The sequence below is a fragment of the Xenia sp. Carnegie-2017 genome, unplaced genomic scaffold (genome assembly GCF_021976095.1).
Source record: "Xenia sp. Carnegie-2017 unplaced genomic scaffold, XeniaSp_v1 HiC_scaffold_25, whole genome shotgun sequence".
In the NCBI taxonomy this organism is placed as follows: Eukaryota; Metazoa; Cnidaria; class Anthozoa; order Malacalcyonacea; family Xeniidae; genus Xenia; species Xenia sp. Carnegie-2017.
The window spans coordinates 7,153,702-7,172,942 of record NW_025813488.1 but is presented as its reverse complement, the minus strand read 5'-3'; the positions used below and the strand labels follow the sequence as shown (position 1 = coordinate 7,172,942).

Below are 19,241 nucleotides of genomic sequence, written 5' to 3'. Positions count from 1 at the left end.
CATTAAAGACCGAACGATTGAAAAACAATTGACGGACAACAAAGACACTGTAATATGTTTGCAAAACATGAAATAGCAATATTTAACAAATCAAAATCATAAGCTATCAAAAAACCTATTTAACACTTATTTTCTTGCTAACACGAGATCTAAGGCATTCTAGTTCGTAGATACACTGGACACAGTCCCTACCCCAGCAATATTTGAGAGGGAACAAAATTTTTTTACTTGATGACCAGTTCATAAAGGCTATATCATATACCACTCGAAGAACCATTATGCTATTCGGTGTACAAACTAGCAGCAAAGACAATATCTCGTTTTAACAAACCAACTGCTTCTTCCATTTTGTTCTCCATTTCCTTAATACCAATTAGTTTTGACGCATTTTTTACGTCACTGCATAGATCGTTTAGACGTTGAATGCAACGTACAATTATACCTATAAAAATGAAAGTTGTCAGCTGTAAACCATGTGACACTTCAATTTTCATCTCGACAAGTAGTTTAAAAACCATGCAGAAAATGGAGCCCCCCTCCCAAAAATTTTTTAACAAACACAGGGTGTATGGTTGAATCTACGTACGAACAAACACAGGGTGTATGGTTGAATCAACGTACGAACAAACACAGGGTGTATGGTTGAATCATACGAACAAACACAGGGTGTATGGTTGAATCTACGTACGAACAAACACAGGGTGTATGGTTGAATCTACGTACGAACAAACACAGGGTGTATGGTTGAATCTACGTACGAACAAACACAGGGTGTATGGTTGAATCTACGTACGAACAAACACAGGGTGTATGGTTGAATCTACGTACGAACAAACACAGGGTGTATGGTTGAATCTACGTACGAACAAACACAGGGTGTATGGTTGAATCTACGTACGAACAAACACAGGGTGTATGGTTGAATCTACGTACGAACAAACACAGGGTGTATGGTTGAATCTACGTACGAACAAACACAGGGTGTATGGTTGAATCTACGTACGAACAAACACAGGGTGTATGGTTGAATCTACGTACGAACAAACACAGGGTGTATGGTTGAATCTACGTACGAACAAACACAGGGTGTATGGTTGAATCTACGTACGAACAAACACAGGGTGTATGGTTGAATCTACGTACGAACAAACACAGGGTGTATGGTTGAATCTACGTACGAACAAACACAGGGTGTATGGTTGAATCTACGTACGAACAAACACAGGGTGTATGGTTGAATGCACGTACGCCATTTTCAGGCACTACTTTCAAATATAGAATAACTACCTTCCTGAACATCAGTTAAATCTGTTATTTCATAAAACGGCATTCCTCTCGCCCATTCATAAACAACTTCAACCAAACCAAACTTGAACTGCTCAACATACTCCTCAGATGAAGTGTCCATTCTGAATTCTATTTCACAATTTGCGATGTCTCTTGCGGTTTCCACGATTCTTTTCTTTCCCTAAAATGACCGCAGTTTTTAACAACTAAAATATTCATGTATATAAATGATAAGAAAGTCAACAAACTGTTCACCTTTAAAAGTCTTTCGGTCAATTTTGGTTCGCTAGATGTTTTCTACAAAAAAAAATGCAGATAAAAGAGAAGTAAAAATACGTTCCAGCACAGTTCAAAGTACACCAAGAGATTTCAAAATTGATTTGAATATCCCTCACCTGTTCAAATACAAAACAAGAGAGCAAAGCTACTACCTCGGCTGGCTCAAGATCATTGAAGAAATTGCCATACAACAGTTGCGTAATGACAACTTCATGACAACTTATTTCACAAGCAACTCTTCCTTTCATTTCAACTGTGCCAATAGAGCTAATGTAACTCAAATTGTCTAAGACCTACACAAAAGCAATAAAAAGGCTAATGCATGAAGTCTTGAACGTCGAAAATTCTCAAGAAATTATTTCATTAGTTAAGTATCCCACAAAATTTTAAAAATCATCTATCTGTACATTACGCAATCGTCTTTTTCATCTATTTGCCATTCATTGCAATAAAAGAAGTATTGATTAGGATACGAAGACAGGTAGGAAAATTGGTAATTCGCAGTAAAAAAATACAATAACTCCAGTGAAATTTACAAAAATAGTTTTCGAGAATGTGACTCGTATAATGTTAGAGAAGGGAATCTAGTGTAGCCATACGTGTATATATTACCTTCTTTCGATTTTTGTACTCCGGGAGAAGACTCAGCATTTCAATAGAAGATTTTTCTTCTAAACTGTCAATTTTATCACGCAACGTTCTTTTATGTTTGTATATCTTGAACTAAAAAAGTTTGCAGACACCATTTATAGTAAAAAATCAAAAGTCATATCGACACAAATATATGATAAATATAGCAACTTAAAATTTTGATTAGTATAAAACAAGAGACAGAAAACGAAGGCAATATTCCCACTTTAAACTCATTTTCCCTTAGCTCGAGAGAAATTCTTTTCTTAAAATTTCGTTACGTCACGTTGAAACAAACAAAGATAAGATTAAGTAGTGAGAACATACGTTTTCATCAAAACTCGGAGAGGATGCGCAAGGGCAATTTCGTATCTGACTTTCCAACTTGTTCTTTTTTGTTTGTTTTTCCTTCAAAGAGAAATCCGCGGTGAAGAAATTGATCATTGGTAAACCATTTGGGTGGACTTCCGAGAGACGGAGCATTTCCTCAATAGCAGACGTTATCGATTTTCCTGGTAAATCATTCCTGAAAACAAAAGGAAAGCGTATTTAAAAGCAAACGATTCACAAATCATAAAGTAAAATTTTAGAAAAAGCACTTAATGGAAAAATGAAAGAGAAATTCAAGAGACCATAAGGTGATTTAGGACAAATACAATGGAATGACAAAGTACGAACATTACGCTGTATTCTGTAAGATATAATGAATGAATTCAAAGACAAAAAAAACAACAAACAACTATCTATATGTTGACCGTCCAGATAGTGCAGCACTGTGAAGAAATGTTGATGTTGATTGGCGTTTCATCTTCCAATTAAAATCCCTTGAAGCTCACACGAAACGTCAGTCAATACTAACAACAGGACAGCACTAACATGGGCAATCTACATCCACAAACATGTACGTAACTTCTTCCGGGTTCAGACCACTCACTTTAAAATGAAGAGTACAGTGTGGGAAATCACAGCTTTAACATACTTATACTAGTGTTTACAGCACCAAAGAAAAGGTTCATGGTTTAAAAATTACACATTTTTCGATTGATCACCACACTCATACTTCGAGTAAACACTTTACATTGAAATTGAAATGCGATCAAGTACTTTTGGTAAACGTCGATTATTAAAAAATATTACAACCTACCGAAAACGAGGCTGTTTGCGTTTGTTAAAGTCGTTGATCATAGCATCACTGTTTAGATTTGGTAGAACTTGATCGGTGATCACAAGAATATCTCTGTCATGGATCTCAGCAATCGTATGTGATGAAGGTCTCTGTGGACAGTATATTTCCATATTTTCACAGTAAGGTTCTACATCAAGTTCTTCGTCCAAATCAAAAGCAGATTTCTCACACCATATCGTTTCGTTCGCGTCACAAGGGAGTAATACAGTGTAAGTTTTCTTCTCGCGTTGTCCATCGTGTTTTGAGTAAGATGATTTTTTGCTCAAAATCATTGCATATCGAGTGGAAAATTGCTTTGTTTTTGCAATGATAATCCGACCAGCCGTTAGCGATTTCTGTCCATTTGAAGACGAAACGACCGCTGACTGAAATTATCATTTCAAATTTTGGCATATGACCATGTGGATTCAATACGAACGACTTGACGTCCTTTTATATTTAATCTAGTGGTATGGTCACCACAAGATACTTTTAAAATTTAATTCTCGAGCACTGCAGTCTAACGTCTATTTCACGAGTAAAATGTGACGCTCTTGAAAACTCTAGTATAGTAATTCACAAAATACATACCCGAAGCAAATGTTGAAGACTTGTCAATTCCTTGCAAATATCGTAATATGTTCTTAAATCATTTTCCAAATGTGATTCAAGGTTTTTTGCGCACTCCAGTTCTTTGCTGAGGTCAGCAATCATTCTATCACGTTCAGGCGCTTTTTTCAACAAATGGAACTCGGCAAAACTTCTTTTCATCATGTCCACAACACTCATGTTGTCTGAACGTTCGAGATTAAGAATCATGGAGTAAGTGATTCGAAACCGTGACTCTAGTAAAGTCGGTTTACCCTAAAATAATCATGTGAGGGGGTTATGGTGTAAGAGTTACTATAAAGACGAGTGAATTGCTATGTTGTAATATAATGAAGTATAATAAGCTCATCTTTTTAACGAAAATCTACCAACCGTCATCATTTTTTTTATATTATCCATATCTGGGACATCAGCTTTGCATAAAATAATTACTGTCCCGCTGTCGTCCTTTCCACGTCGGCCAGCACGACCGGCCATTTGTATAAACTCGCCGGGTAAGAGATCCCGGAACTTGTCACCATCATGCTTACGAATTGAATCGAAAACGACAGTTTTCGCGGGCATATTTACGCCCATGGCAAATGTCTCAGTGGCGAATAAAACCTGAAAAAAATGCTCTTCAGAACATATAAAAATATAATGTTTGTTTCAAACATCTGTCTCTAACTATCAACGTTACGTTTATGAAAAAAACCTTACTTTCACAAGTCCATCTTGAAAAAGCATTTCAATCATCTAAAATACATATGAAACAATACAAAGTTACAACGACGAAATATTCAAAATTTATACATTTATGAAGTGTCTTCTATGTTTGAAAGAAAAATTCTGAGCGGACATGATTTGTAAACTGCTAAGAAAAACCCACCTCTTTCAAGATCGGTAAAATACCACTGTGATGAACTGCAAGACCTCGCTTTAGTAAATCCTTCATCTTCCTCACCTGATATTGTATTTGATACTTCATTGATATTGTAAAATTGAAACTTTTTAAGAAAAGGAGTAGTCTTTTTGGGAAACATCACACACGTCCGTATGAAATATATGCATCGAATAATGGATAATTGGGTTAAAGAATGTACAATTATGGTTATAAATGGACAAGAGATAAAATGACGGAGAAAAATTGTAAATCACCTGAGGCAGTCGTTTATCCTGGTCTTTGAGACGTGAAATACATTTCTCGATGAAAATGTGAATTTCATGTTTCTCTTTGCTACTTGTGAGATCCAAATTGGACAATTTCTCAGAATTTTCATTGCATCGCTTCCTTGAGAACGTGAAGGCAACAACAGGCAAACCTTCGTCCTTATCTAACTTTCGAATCAAAGACATCCAAATGTTTCTCTCCTACTTAGAAAAAGAACGTGTGACTTATACAAGAATCATTTCTGATTGATTACATTGACTTCAAACCTCGTTGGGATTGGTGTTCTGCCGTACACCTTTTGGTCCATAATTATCTTTTGGCTTAGATCTTTTGCTCTTGGCTTCCACAGCTTGTTTATGACCAGCGGGTAAAAATTTCCCGCGGCTATCGACAATTGCGAACATTTCATTGGCTGTCTTTGGACTGTTTCCAGTGTAAAGGAAATATTCGAGTGGCACAGGTCGTTTGGACGTGCTGATTACATAAATCTTCTTCTTCTTTATGCGTCTGAGTGGCAGAGAGACACAATGAATTGAAGATAAAAAAAGCTATCAACGGTAATACAAACGTACCCTACCCATCCAGCAAACTCTTTTGTATTGGGTACAGTGGCAGAGAGCATGATGATACCCACGTGATCGGGTAACATGATGAGAACCTCTTCCCACACAACACCGCGCTAAATTATTGAAATAGCAACATAGACTACCAAATATTCTCGTTCATTAGAACTCAGTTTAACAGAACCCTAAAGAATAACTTTAAAGGATTTAGAAGGATAACGGTGGATACCGATGTCAGTTACCTCTGCGTCATTGACGTAATGAACCTCATCAAATATTACCCATTCTGTATCGCGAATTAATCTCGAGCCACGATAAAGCATGGAGCGTAAGATTTCAGTTGTCATTACGATGCAGTTGGCGTCGGCATTCAGTTGAATATCTCCAGTAATCAGACCTACGCTCTCAAATTTATCTTTAAATTCCCGAAACTTTTGGTTTGATAACGCTTTGATTGGTGATGTATAGATGGTCCTGTAATAAAACAATACCAATTTAACAACGTCAAGTTAATTTTCCTTTAGTTTTACAGAATTTTATGCAACTACTATTAGAAATCTCTGGCTTATTTGATCGACAGAAGCTCACAACAAAAGTTTATTTAGAATGTCAAACTAAACCTTACTTTGTCATATTTCTCTCAGATAATGCAATTGCATAATCGGCGACGACTGTTTTTCCAGCAGATGTGTGTGCAGCAACAAAAACGCATTCCTTATTTTCTAAATGGATCAGAGCTTGTTTCTGAAATGTATCCAGCTCAAACGGGTACTGAAACAGATGCCAAACATGAACATGTGGTAAATACTTCTTAAATCGATACCAAACTAACGCATTACTGCAAAAGGTTGACTTCTTTGTTTTTGTAATAAATGAAACTATACGAAGACTCGTCTCACCTCACGAGCCATTTGAGGAATTCTGGTTTTAAAGTCACGAACAGGATCAGTTACGACGACAGCCCAATCTTCATCCCCAACTGCAACATTAGTTTGTTTGCTTTCATCTTTCTTTTTACCATCAACTTCTTCACTCTGAAAGATTAAAATTGAATTTTTTTATGTTACAACAATTATAGAATTGAATCCACGAAAGTGATTAAGGTGTGTCTTTTGACTTTTGATAATTAAAAGGCTTCACGCTGACAAATTTTATGCAAAAAAATTTACGACAATCCTTTCCGACGGTAAGCACACGTGTCAAAAATACGAGATCAAATTACATAATTCTGGCAATCAAATGGTCGGAAATAGTATTGTATATGTAGAATAGTGACAATGAAATAGAAAGAAGATGCTCTTGGGCATTTGTAAATCTTATTTTAGAAATACAGAACGACTAATTATAAAGTAGCATGCGAAAAATATATGATTGAAAACTTGCTCAGCGCATATACAAGCACCAATTTCAGAGCTTGCTCTGCCACAAATCAATTGAGAATTAATCTTAGCATGCGTAGTCAACTCCAACAACTCTCCAAGTTCAGGGCCGTTGTAACGACCAAATGTATGTACTAGTACCGAATATGGAGCAATTAGCTCGCTCAGTAACAAATTTTCACATAAATCATCTGCGCATGCGCAATCTGCTTAAGCATGCGCAGTCGACTTGACCAAATTCCAAAGTTCATGGTCATGGCAATGACCAACTGCATCTACTAGAACCGATTTTGAAGTAAATAGCATGTTTAGTAACAATTTAAAAGAGAAATCATCTGCGCATGCGCAATCCACTCGGCTAATTGTTCATAGTCATGGCAACGACTAACTATATGTACTTGAACTACATTTGTGGCAATTAGCTCACTTGGTTGCAAATTATCAAAGAAATCATCTGGGCATGCGCAGTACTGACTTTAAAAATACCACAACTTTCTTAAGGCTTTGAATTTTTGTATATATATATAAAGCCAATACTAGGTATAGTAGATGTCAACTAGCAGTGGAAGCTGGGTGCGATATAGTATGCAGTGGCTTAGGGGCCCACACTTCGGTGGCGACCGCACTCTCCCTGCGTACCCCGAGCAAAGCCTATCGCAGGTGATCTCGGGGTCTGATGGGCGGAAGCTTGCTATTGCATCTCCCAAGTAGGATAGCGTGGAGGGGCCGAAATCTCCTACCGAAACGTTAACATGCGGCGTTCTAGTGCCTTGCATATCAGAAGGTATCGGGAAGCATGGCCCGAAAACGGGGTTTTTTGCTTTTGAATTTCATCTTTTTGTTCTTACAAGAGTTCTTCTAATGAAAATAGAGCATCCAAGGATACTGCAAAGGTTCAAACAACTTCTGCTTTTTTGACTTATAATTTAGACCAACTCTAAGCATGTTTTTACGTTTTTTACTTGTTATGTTTTACAATGTAATCTTCTCATAACTCTTTTGTGATGAACGAGAGCCTCCTTATACAATGGTTATGGTAAATATTTACTGTTATGCCTTCTGCCTTACAAATAATCGTTCTGAACAGCTAAAATCAGATTCACAAATGCCCAAAAATCAAAAGCATCTCCTAACCATTTTATTGCCACTATTTTACATATACAATACTATGTCCGACCATTTGACTGTCCGAATTTTTAAATTTGATCTCGTATTTTTAACACGCGTGTTTACCGTCGGAAAGGTGGATTTAAATGTTATCCTGACGGCTTACGAAACTCTTTCACACAAAATTGTTTCTTACAATTATCAGGTTTTAACGCTTCAAGTTTGACAACAAATACTCACAACTGGTTGAATATAAACAAGTGGAATGATGTTTCCACAATGAACCGTAGACAATATAATAAAGATCAATACCTTTGGCAACAAATTTTCAAGGCTTTCACTTTTACTAACAGTAGTAGGAAACCCGTCCTCCACCACGTTAGAATCATCGTTTTCCTATGGATTGTTATAGAATTTAAGCACAAAGTAAAATATTTCTTGCCTTATGCATTGATGGCACCTTACTTTTTCCACAGACGCACCACCACCATCAACATTATCTTCGTCGTCAAAATCGTCGTCAATCTCGACTTTTCCACTCAAAATATCAACAAAATTAATGACATTCGGAGAAGTGCCACTATCTACGCTGTCTGCAAACAACGAAAACAAAGTGAATACAGCCTTAAACAAGTGAACGATGACGGAAAATTTAAGCTACTGCTAAAGCTTCAAAAAATGCAGTAGTTTGACCCATACCTAGCGATTCAAAAGTCACTTTCTGTGAAAAACCAGGAGGTATATTGAGAAGATCTAAAATGATTTTAAAAAACCATTAGATAAATACAAAGTTCAAGACTGCTATAAGACGCACTCATCAACCTTTTTCAAAATCAAGACTTTTCGATAGCTGTGAATCCGGCCTTTCGATTCGTTCATCTAGACCTCCTGTGATCTCAAAAAAATTAAACAACGTAAGATTTACAGAATAGTAATTTAAAAATCATACAAAACATAATGGGTAATATGAAATACTTCTAAATCACTTGTAGCACACATTAAACATGTTGAAGAGGGAGACAGAAATTGAAGTACATTGACATAAATAATCTTCAAAAATGCAGATCATTATCTTATTTACCGGGTTTAAAAGGGATATTGGTGGAGCTGCCACGAACATCAGATGACTGAGGCTCGGGTTGACGGAGGAGTGAGGTTGAGTTGCTTCCTGTGAAATCAGCATTCATTACGGCAACCTATAAATATACGTATGTGAACAGGCTTGATCATTTGCTCTTGAATTATATTTGGTAACTATAGCTTGAACATCACCAGTATACAATTCTAGATGAAGTAATTGAAAGATTTCACTTCACAATCTCAATAGATGACATATCAAACATGAATGACATTTTTCATTTTTCCTATCCATCAGTTTGTCCCATGGGAGGGGGGGGTGAGAAGAGAACCTTAAATATGTACCTCATGATAGCCAAGAAGTTCACCACTTCTAGGATCTCTCTTCACCTTTAGCTCCGTCAACACAGGTGAAAATGTGGAATGGAATAATGATTCTGGATCTTGTTTCCTTGGCCAGAACCTAAATAAATCAAAAACAACATAAAATGAGAATTCTGCTGGGATCAATTTTGAATATTTTAAGTGAAGTTATCACAAATGATACCTTTGAGATTTATAGAAATCATGAATTGGTAATTTCTCTGGATGAAGCAGATATTCTTCCAAATCCTCCTCATTGTTTGTAGGAAATATGGGAGGTAAACCATCAGGAAGCTAGCACAGAATCATGGGTAACTTATTAACATATAAAGTTGTTCTAGCACATTTTACTATAATTAAATAGAATTTTCAAGAAGCAGACATCTGAATTGAATACCTTCGAGAGGTGATCAGTTAGGGTACGATCTTGACATCTTGATGGTATATTTCTGGCGACCACATCAACCTCACCATTACATCCAACCTCCACCAAATCAAAAACATCAAGCAGTGAATTCCATGGCTCTGTCCATAAAAACAGACTGTTACAATTTTAATTTATTACATTGACTTCCTTTGTAGTATGAAAACAGCGAAATAAATATAGTACAATGCATTATATAGACTGAGAGATAAATATAGTACAATGCATTACAATATGTGTTAATGTGTGCCAAATCAAAAACTGAAACTAAATTATCTAATTAAGAATTTTACTATCAAAAACGTACTATACCTTTTTCCGTATTTTGTAGTCGCTCCAACTCTGAAATGACATTTCCTTGCATATTGGCAGCTAGATCATGCCAAAGTTCATGTAAAATACAGGAATTACTACTCTTCCTAAAACATCTTTCTATTTGCTATTATATTGATTTCAATTACTTATACTTCATGATACCCAAATATAATTGCACATGCACATCCTTCCGCCAAAATCCAAAGCAATGGAGAGGGGTATATTCTTTCTCCCTAATATCAAATTTGCACGAATCTTTTAAGTCTCTATAAGCAGCTAATGTAGGCACTTGTACAGTCCTATGTTTCTTTTAATTTTTTTTAAGCATTTAATATTAAATCTAACGTCCTGGCTAATAAACCATTTATAAATTATTCTCAATTCTCTAACGTGATTCTACGAAAGACAAATTGCATACTTAAATATTACATTAAACTTAAATGTATATTCTACATGCTACATAACTTATACGTCAAGTATACGGGCTATATACGGGCTACATAACTTATACGTCAAGTATACGTCAGACTATCCATAAAATATATTAAAATAAAATTCGTCTGGTCATTGCTTTTTTGAAAACTCATAGCCAGATACAGTTTGACAGCTATGATTGTTTAATACTAATACCTAATTATTTGTGTCCAAAATACGCTACAAGACCATCATATATCTGTTCTCTTATGCAGCGTTTATCAAATAACTGAAAATTTCATGAAAAAACTGCGCGTGTTGGCTTTGGTTATATTGTATGTTGAAATCTTGGGTATTTAATAAATCTTTCCTCAGTTTCATACTCGCACAACTACGAGGAAAATCTTGTGGGAAAGACAGAGACACATTACGTCCTTGATGAGTGAAGAGTAGCGTGATGCTTTGACTTCTCCTCTTTCTGCAGATGTTAACGTTGCCAAATTGGTTTTTCAACTCACCATAAATATTGGCGAACAGTTTGTCACCTGGTTCATTCTGGTACCATTGCTTTTCATCGATGCTGATCATCGTCTCTTGCTATGAAGAGTAAACATTAGTAATTACTTCAGGTCACTTTCAATACGCACTATTCTTTAGTAATAAGGGATTGACTTTTCAATATTAGATGATCTTTCGTAATCATTGAACTCTTTGATGAGAGAATGCAAGAATTACAGTGCAACATCAGATCATTTAGGATAAAGACATTAGACACTAAAAATTTCAACGTGAAATCACCCATATCAAAGTCAAGTTCTAATGTATGAATATTGTAATGACTTTAGTTCACATAGCTCATAACTAACTTCAATTGTACAAAACCTCATTATTCTGCATTGTCTCTTGTCTCGACATTAATAAGCTGTCCGGAGAAATGCCAGATGAAATTTTTTCTTTTAAAACCTTGTTCTCTTCCTTCAATGAATGGTTTTCTACCCTGAGAGCATTTAATTCTTTATTCAACGAAGCAACTTTTTCGCTACTTTCAATATCCTCTCTCTTCAGGTCTTGAAATTTTTCTTTGATGCCATCACGTTCCTTCAGTTTGTTTTCCGTTTTTTGTTGTTTATCAAGCAAAGATTCTTCTTGATTTGTTAACTCTTTCAGTTGTATTCTGAACACTATAAGTTCGTTTTCCATTTCGTCTTTTTCGTTCTGCATTTTTTGAATTTTCTCATTACACCTTTCTATTGTCTTCTGCATTTCCAACTACAAAAATTCAACAAACACACCAATACATTAATAGGAGATATAAAGAGGCAACTACCCCGCTCTCCTCTCCCCCCCCTATTTTTATGCCATTGTCTACAGTATATCCAGTGCGGCACTGCACTGCTTTGCAAACATTTCAAACTATGCACAAAGTCTTAGCTCAAGTTTAGCTTTCAGAAAACCCGTTCAATGCAAGAATTATATGTTTCATCACCTTTTCATTGAAAATCTGTTCATGTTGTTGTCTTAATTCTTTCAGACTTCTCAATGCTTCGTTCAGTTGGCTCTTTCTTTTTCCCAGCGCCAGCTCAGTTTCATCGTAAATGGACGCTAATTCATCATAAAGTTTCTTTATTCTAGCACTTTCAACCTCAACTTGGTTGTTCTTTTCTTGTACTTTTTGAATTTTTTCTTCGTTCGTTTCCAGCTCTTCCTACCACAGAAAAGTATAATAATTTTTGAAATAAACATGGTTGACTTTTCCACATTGAATAATATCACTTTCTTCTTTGACGGTTTGAACATTTTCGTCGTAATAGTACCTGTTTCTTTTGAATTTTTTCCATCAATTTGTTTTTATCATTTTCCTTTTCATCTCGCTCTTTTTCTAACACAGCAATTGACTTTTTTCTGTAATAAAATCATGAAAAATCACATGGTAAAACTTGGTTTATCATGGTCTATCATGGTTATATTCTAGGAAATAGACTTTGTTTATATATGACACAAGTTCTTACAGTTCCTCGTTCTCTTCTTTCAATTGCTCTGATATTTCTCGTTCTTTCTCAATTTCCTCCACTTTCACGCTCAATTCTTCATTTTTTTCTTTTAATGTTTCTTGTAAGTCATTGATCAATTCGTTTTTATCACTTTTCTTTTCATCTCGCTCTTTTTCTAACTCAGCAAATGACTTTTTTCTGTAATAAAACCATGAAAAATCACATGGTAAAACTTGGTTTATCATGGTCTATCATGGTTATATTCTAGGAAATAGACTTTGTTTATATATGACGCAAGTTCTTACAGTTCCTCGTTCTCTTCTTTCGATTGCTCTGATATTTCTCGTTCTTTCTCAATTTCCTCCCCTTTCACGCTCAACTCTTCATTTTTCTCTTTTAATGTTTCTTGTAAGTCATTGATCGATTGGTTTTTGTCATTCAGGGAGCATAAAAATTCATTGTGATCTTTATTATGATTTTTCTGTAAGTCGGCAAGCGACAGTTTACTATTAAATGTAAACGAAAAAAATAAGTATTACATCCTCGAAATGGTAGAATTATAACACGCAACATTTCTTAGAGTAAAACATTCGGCATGTTAAATTGAAGAAAAGTTTGAAATATTCATTTTTCTTTTTGACAAGTTCTTACAATTTTTCTTCTTTTTCTTTCAGCTCATTGGCTAACAATTCTCCTTTTCTTTCCATAGCTTCCACTTTCTTCTTCAATTCTTCATTTTCAATTTTTAAAGAATGAAACAATTCGTTGTTTTCTATTACTTCGAAATCCTGTTCTTGCTGAAGTTCTTCAATTGATGGACTTTTATCATTCAGAGGGCAGAAATTGTCATTCCCTTCTTCGTTGTATTCTGTTTCTTCTAACTCTGCAAACGACTGGTTCCTGTTAAATGAAAACGAAAAGCAATGGAAAAAATATTTGCAAAATGATTGGATTGTAAGAAATATCGATCAGATCAACAAACGACAAAGTAAAATATTTGCTTGAAAGAAAAAGTTCAAGGCTCTTACGTTTTGTCCCTTTCTTCGGCTAAAGTTTCTCGTTCTTTTTCCATTTCTTCCACTTTCTTCTTTAATTCTACAATTTCTTCTTTTAAAGTTTCTTGCAACTCATTCTTTTCACGAAGTGCTTCTTCTTTCTCAGCGAGCAGCTGCTGTTCACTGTCGAGTAAACGTAAAATCAAAAATTTATAAATGTAATTTATTTACGAAGTAAACATATGTGAAGATAAAGATTATATAGATGCGTTCGTTTTCTAAAACATGACGAATGGTATGTGTAAACATAGCGTTAACGTTGCTTCTGCTACACGTTTAGAAAAATAAACCCTTACTATTTGTCTATTATTTCTTTCAAGCTATTTTGGGCATATTCTTCTTGCTCTCTCTGTATATTATCAAGTTTTGTGTTCAAGTCTTCGTTTTCATTGTGCAACAATTTGTTTTCATCATCTCTTTGTTGTTGCTGCAGTTGTTGTACTTGTGCTTTTAGAGATTCTATCTCTTCCAACAGTGTCTCTTTATCGTCCAACCATTTCACTTCCCGTTTGATATGCTCCTACGGAAGCAACCAGAGTTCGATAAGACTTTTACAACACACAAAAATCAATCGATAGTTTTCTGCATTCACGCAGGAGGCAAAAACGTAAAAAACTCAATGCAAAATCTTAAATCTTTTTAAGCAAACATTGTTTGCCATGAGTTCTTGTTATACAAGGTGAATTTAATCCCGGAGATTTTTAATGTGATAAATAATGTAATACAATAAAATGATTATCAAAAAGACTCCATAAGATTACAGATAAATCGCAAGGGACTTGGCTAGGATAATTACCATTCTCTTGAATAACATCAAAACATATCATGCGATACGGGAATGATTACACGTATGATTTTATCGCGGAATTCAGAAAAAACTTAAAACAATTCGCGTCAGCAACTTATCGAAATGAGACAGAGTACCCAGTCGAGCTGTTTCAAATTGAAAGAAACGAGAACTCTTTAAAACTTTACAAATATTTCCACATCCACAAGATAGGGTCATTTGTATCAATAACATATACAGATCGACACAAGAGTGAAAGGGCAATAAGAAATGTTGACATATAACGATCTACTGCGATCTAAATAATTGGAACGTCGTACATTTTTACCATTATTCTAAAACCCAGCATTTGTAATCTCAAAAGGGTTAGATAACAGTTAATCGTATAGTAAAGAATAGAATCATACATCTCACCTTTACTTCGCGATTTTCAGGATAGAAATCAGCCATTGTTATTTGTGTTATTTCTGTTTTGTTTTAGTCTGCAGTGAACTTTTACTTTCACTTGATTCCGAGAAAACAATTTACCTTTAAATCTGTATTAATTTATCGATCTACCGAATTCTGTTTTTCAATGTCGCAATTTTTATGAAAGCTGGTGTGTAAGACAGTCCTCAATAAGTGTTGTACACTTGTCTTCCAGCTAAGTCAACTATTTCACAAAACCGTATGTCTTATAGTTATCAAGGGCTTGTATGACGTAATGATAGGGAAAACCAACAACGTCATCAGTTTTTGAATATTGTACAGGTATTGAAAAGTTAATAATGCATTTTCATTGTCATTTTTGAATTTTCGATTTCTCTCATTGTGAAAGCAATGTTTGATTTAAGTATGTAAAAATATCCTGGGAATACCAGTGTTCAGTACCAGTGTACTATGGCTTGGAGTATGTTTGTGAAACCTTTAATGATCTGAAATTTGAATACGTTGGTATCAGCAACAACGTCACTGAAAAGTTTGGAAAATATTTGAAAATGAATAACAAAACTCTTTAGGATCAACCAGAGGACAAAAGCATTCTCTGACACAGTATTGGAACCACACAGTTTTTACACAAGTACAAGTTTATTTGCCATTTTTTATAAAAATTCCGGAAAATTCATCAATGATTACACAATTAGAAAAATTAAAGAACCAAAGTAAAGATTAAACGTTCTTGGTTGCTTGAATTAAAGTATTGCAATTTCTTGGTTATCAACACATCTGTAGCAGTAACTGCGCTAAAAGCAAAAAAAAAACAAGGCAAATTCCTTTTTCTAATAAATGGTTTCGATTAGCCTTGTGAAAGAGCAAAACACGAAGAGAATGGTGCTTTTATAGCAACTTTTATTAATGACAAAATCTTTGCATTGAAAAGTAAAAGTGAAATATACAAGTGAAATTTTTCAAATGTCATACGGTCTTTGTTTGATGAAATTTCCATAATCATGATAACAGAGTCGGGGAAAAATTCATGTGATTAGTCATCCGTTTATTTCCACCTGCTACGTACGCTAAATATTGAGGAAACATTTCATTAATATGGCTTTCCATCAAGCTGCAATATGTATAAGCATACACTTGTGAATTCTTCAAAGACGCATCTCAACACACTTACACTGTGTGCAAGTCAATGGATCATGGTTGTTGTTCATGGATAACCAGCCAACATATTTAGTTGCTGAGAACCAAGCATGCTGATAAGTTGACCATCAGGTGTAAGACTTTGGTGTGATCTCCCAGTACCAGGAATATTTTCCCAGTTTGCATGAAATTCTGGGTGGGAGAAACGTTCATAATTAGAGACAATTTGATTTTCTTCCATTCGCAACTTTTTCTCTTCTAAAGCCTCTTCATTGGCGCGTGCTGTAAAATGAAGACAGAAGATATCTATATGATTAAAAGAGTTTACCTGGCAGATATCGGGAGGGACTTGTGACTTACAAAATGAAAAAGTGCTGAATGCAAAATATCAATGACTGCCTGACAGACGACATTCAGTAACATGGCATTAAAAAGGGCAACGTACTAAAATAAAGTTACCTAACTCTTGTTTCAAGTCTTCTTCGCGTTGTTGTTCATAAATGTCAGCCAGATTCTTGCTTGTCATTGTAGGGTCATTTGGGGTGCGATGATCTCTCGAAACCATCGTCTTTTGCATTGCTAAATTTTGCATCTCCTCTAGAATGGCCTGTTTGTCATTGAGTGGCAATGTAGCCTCTTGATTCATAGGAGTTTGCAAATTGGAAGTTGCTGTATTAGCACTTTTGCGCGAAATAAGAGCTTTGATGATACCAAGCAACAATGCTTCACGTTTTGGATGAGAGATTTGATTAATAACAAGAGCGTGATTACTAAATGCGTCGACTAGTTGCGACGTCCCCTGCTGTTGGTGATCATCGGGACGTGTGATCGGTGTTAAATTGTTGTGATGTGCGACAGGTGGAGTTGTGGAATTGAATAAAAGAAAGTCATTTTTTGTTTCGCTTGCGTTTTTTGAAAGTGTTTTTGTCACTATTTTTGAGGGCGCGTGACTAGATTTCAGAATTAGGTTTTTTATTTTCTCGAGTAAACCATGATCACCCACGGAATCATGAGCTTGGTTTTCATTAGTCGACGCATTCACTCCTGTCTCTTTCGTTGTGTTAAACTGTTTCGCTTGCACGATTCGAGCAAGAATGTTATTACGTATGGCCCCTGATTTAACCCGTGGCCTTGTCCTTCTCAAGGAGGCTATAATAGGATTTGGTAAATTACGCAAAGGTAAAATATCTGAATTATCATCGTCATCGTCTTCCGGAACTTTAGCAACGATCACGGAAGGTTTGCCGGACGTCTTTTGACGAATCATTTTGCTTTTTGGGGGAGCTTGCTTTTTTAATAAACCAAATAACTGTATTTCATTTTGTTTTCTGTTATCAAGTAATTCACCTTCCTTTGTTGAGTGCCCACTTGGTGAAAATCGAATAATTTTTCCTACTGAAGAAGATTCTGTTTTAGTTCTTGGACTCTGGTTCATTCCATGCTCGAACAGATGAACGTGATTATGGAGATTTGATTGGGATTGTATCTATAATGTAAAACATGACAGTAAAATTAGTAAAGTTTTAGTTCTTCGTACTGTTTTACGAGATGATGTGGGCGTATCCATTCGATAATTTAACCTCTGAAAATATCTTAAATGTGATGAGACGGTTGGTGAGAGCAAATGCTTTGCAACGTATATATTGAACACCTTTTTGAGCACATCACAATCCACTGCTATTTTTTTATTTAACCCTGCACACATGACTTTTATTCTACCATGATACATGCACAAAAACACAAATGATACTAATATATATAAAATACACCTTGGAAAATTGTCCTTCCTTATGGTCTGAGCTCATATCGCGTTCTATATCCATCAACATTTTTTTGCCATTCTTTGATTGAGTTTCTTGCAAAATACTTTGAATGTCCTTATCTGGAATGTGGACCGCTTTCCATCTCCCCCCTGACATGTCAGTGAGATCGTGAATTTCAAACCGACTACGTTGTGTACCCCGTATTTTTGAGTCCGGAAGAACTATGGTGGGATTGGTTTCTGCAATCAAAAAAATACAAATAATTGTAATATAAATATGACAAAAATGAAGAGTATACTGCACTTGTGCTATTTAAAACCCCTGCATCACTCAAAACATTATTAGAGCCTTGTGAATTTCAATTTAAAATTGAAAACAACACAAATCACAAGGAAGAAGAAGCAAACGTGTCTTGTAATTTGTACATACGTTGCCTGAACTATCGGGTAGATTGAATTTATCTACAAAATGTTATGATTGGACAGCAATTCCCACGTGACGGACATAAAAATCAATTTGAATTATAGTTAGCTTGAAAATTAGAAATGTTGTATGTCTAGAATATATTTGTAGAATATTTTTTAAATAACTGCTAATTCCCAAGGCCAATTTTTACTGCAAGTGCTACGGCATGGAAACTAAAAGGACCTGTTTCATTAGAACAAGCAAACAGAACAAAACACAACGTTTTTTTTCTAAACAAATATATTATGTCTTTGTAAGTTTTTGATTGCCAAAAATAGTGTGAAAGAAATTGTGAAATCAAAAGGCAAAAGAAAGAAATGGAACGCAAAAAACTCGTCTTACCATGTGTAAAAGAAATTAAAGCGATGACCGTGCAAACGAATAAAAAAACTTTAAACATTATTGCCAAATAGTCCGACAAATTTCACAATTCAGGGATTTCCTCATTTCTTCGATTCAAAGATCAGCAAAAGTCAATGCATAGACGAATCAACACACATGGTTGATAAAGAGCAAAAATAATTGGCAACAAAAGTTGAATTGTCCACCAGTGAACCAAGTGAACTTGAACCAGGCTCAGAGATGCTTGGCATGTGTCCTTTGTAACATTTAAGTGTGAGATATATGCATTCACATGATCAAAATTTGGAGTTCAAGTTTATCAAAGTTGCAAAACAGATATTTAACACAGCAAAAAGAATTATCATTGGATTTCACGCAATTTCAAAACAAATCAACTGCTTTTCAACAATGAGAATTTTTTCTAGCGCAGCACCCGTTAAACACCAGCATGAAGAAATCGACAATTTGTGTTGAAATAAAGTTTAATCGCAAGATTGGAAGCTGCAGAAA

At 35.2% G+C, this 19,241-nt stretch overlaps 3 protein-coding genes and 1 long non-coding RNA gene across 6 annotated transcripts; 1 reads left to right on the top strand and 3 right to left on the bottom strand.

Moving 5' to 3' along the window:
* Window positions 1–28: 28 nt before the first annotated feature.
* LOC124452435 (helicase SKI2W-like) lies at window positions 29–10,485 on the bottom strand. Of its 2 annotated transcripts, none has more exons than XM_047002967.1 (26): window positions 10,346–10,485; window positions 10,007–10,134; window positions 9,794–9,903; window positions 9,592–9,709; window positions 9,251–9,365; window positions 8,992–9,057; window positions 8,869–8,922; window positions 8,635–8,762; window positions 8,482–8,565; window positions 6,583–6,717; window positions 6,309–6,454; window positions 5,926–6,157; window positions 5,693–5,799; window positions 5,387–5,627; window positions 5,108–5,320; window positions 4,839–4,913; window positions 4,670–4,705; window positions 4,343–4,573; window positions 3,953–4,225; window positions 3,341–3,747; window positions 2,524–2,722; window positions 2,179–2,289; window positions 1,683–1,859; window positions 1,543–1,584; window positions 1,288–1,468; window positions 29–442 (listed from the first exon to the last, which is right to left on the bottom strand). In XM_047002967.1, the coding sequence occupies exons 1-26, from the start codon at window positions 10,395–10,397 to the stop codon at window positions 282–284; spliced, it is 3,822 nt and encodes a 1,273-aa protein (XP_046858923.1). In that variant the 5' UTR covers window positions 10,398–10,485; the 3' UTR covers window positions 29–281. The 2 variants fall into 2 exon arrangements, with proteins under 2 accessions (XP_046858923.1, XP_046858924.1); XM_047002968.1 differs by having other exon boundaries at window positions 1,719–1,859.
* A 155-nt stretch (window positions 10,486–10,640) lies between these two features.
* Window positions 10,641–15,248, bottom strand: LOC124452507 (putative leucine-rich repeat-containing protein DDB_G0290503). Its single transcript, XM_047003066.1, has 10 exons — window positions 15,010–15,248; window positions 14,105–14,328; window positions 13,782–13,931; window positions 13,405–13,653; window positions 13,059–13,259; window positions 12,772–12,951; window positions 12,577–12,664; window positions 12,249–12,467; window positions 11,645–12,031; window positions 10,641–11,359 (listed from the first exon to the last, which is right to left on the bottom strand). Exons 1-10 carry the CDS (start codon window positions 15,043–15,045, stop codon window positions 11,030–11,032), a joined length of 2,064 nt encoding a protein of 687 aa, XP_046859022.1. The 5' UTR covers window positions 15,046–15,248; the 3' UTR covers window positions 10,641–11,029.
* Window positions 15,249–15,907: 659 nt separating this feature from the next.
* LOC124452631 lies at window positions 15,908–18,973 on the bottom strand. Of its 2 annotated transcripts, XM_047003210.1 has the most exons (5): window positions 18,732–18,973; window positions 17,931–18,163; window positions 16,621–17,647; window positions 16,196–16,443; window positions 15,908–16,091 (listed from the first exon to the last, which is right to left on the bottom strand). In XM_047003210.1, exons 1-4 carry the CDS (start codon window positions 18,787–18,789, stop codon window positions 16,229–16,231), a joined length of 1,533 nt encoding a protein of 510 aa, XP_046859166.1. In that variant the 5' UTR covers window positions 18,790–18,973; the 3' UTR covers window positions 15,908–16,091; window positions 16,196–16,228. The 2 variants fall into 2 exon arrangements, with proteins under 2 accessions (XP_046859166.1, XP_046859165.1); XM_047003209.1 differs by having other exon boundaries at window positions 15,908–16,443.
* On the top strand, window positions 17,260–17,939 carry LOC124452636. Its single transcript, XR_006950826.1, has 2 exons — window positions 17,260–17,340; window positions 17,501–17,939. It is a non-coding gene; the product is annotated as an uncharacterized LOC124452636 (long non-coding RNA).
* Window positions 18,974–19,241: the final 268 nt, after the last annotated feature.

Coding starts and splice junctions, on each gene's coding strand:
- LOC124452507 (XM_047003066.1), bottom strand. CDS start 15,045: ATGGCTGATTTCTATCCTGAAAATCGCGAAGTAAAG. Junction 13,932..14,104: donor AAAGAAATAATAGACAAATA/GTAAGGGTTTAT, acceptor TTTACTCGACAG/TGAACAGCAGCTGCTCGCTG. Junction 12,665..12,771: donor AAAGAAGAGAACGAGGAACT/GTAAGAACTTGT, acceptor ATTTTATTACAG/AAAAAAGTCAATTGCTGTGT.
- LOC124452435 (XM_047002967.1), bottom strand. CDS start 10,397: ATGCAAGGAAATGTCATTTCAGAGTTGGAGCGACTACAAAATACGGAA. Junction 9,710..9,793: donor GATTTCTATAAATCTCAAAG/GTATCATTTGTG, acceptor TGATTTATTTAG/GTTCTGGCCAAGGAAACAAG. Junction 1,860..2,178: donor AGTACAAAAATCGAAAGAAG/GTAATATATACA, acceptor GCTTTTGTGTAG/GTCTTAGACAATTTGAGTTA.
- LOC124452631 (XM_047003209.1), bottom strand. CDS start 18,789: ATGTTTAAAGTTTTTTTATTCGTTTGCACGGTCATCGCTTTAATTTCT. Junction 18,164..18,731: donor TTTAATTTCTTTTACACATG/GTAAGACGAGTT, acceptor TTTTGATTGCAG/AAACCAATCCCACCATAGTT. Junction 16,444..16,620: donor AGACTTGAAACAAGAGTTAG/GTAACTTTATTT, acceptor TTCATTTTACAG/CACGCGCCAATGAAGAGGCT.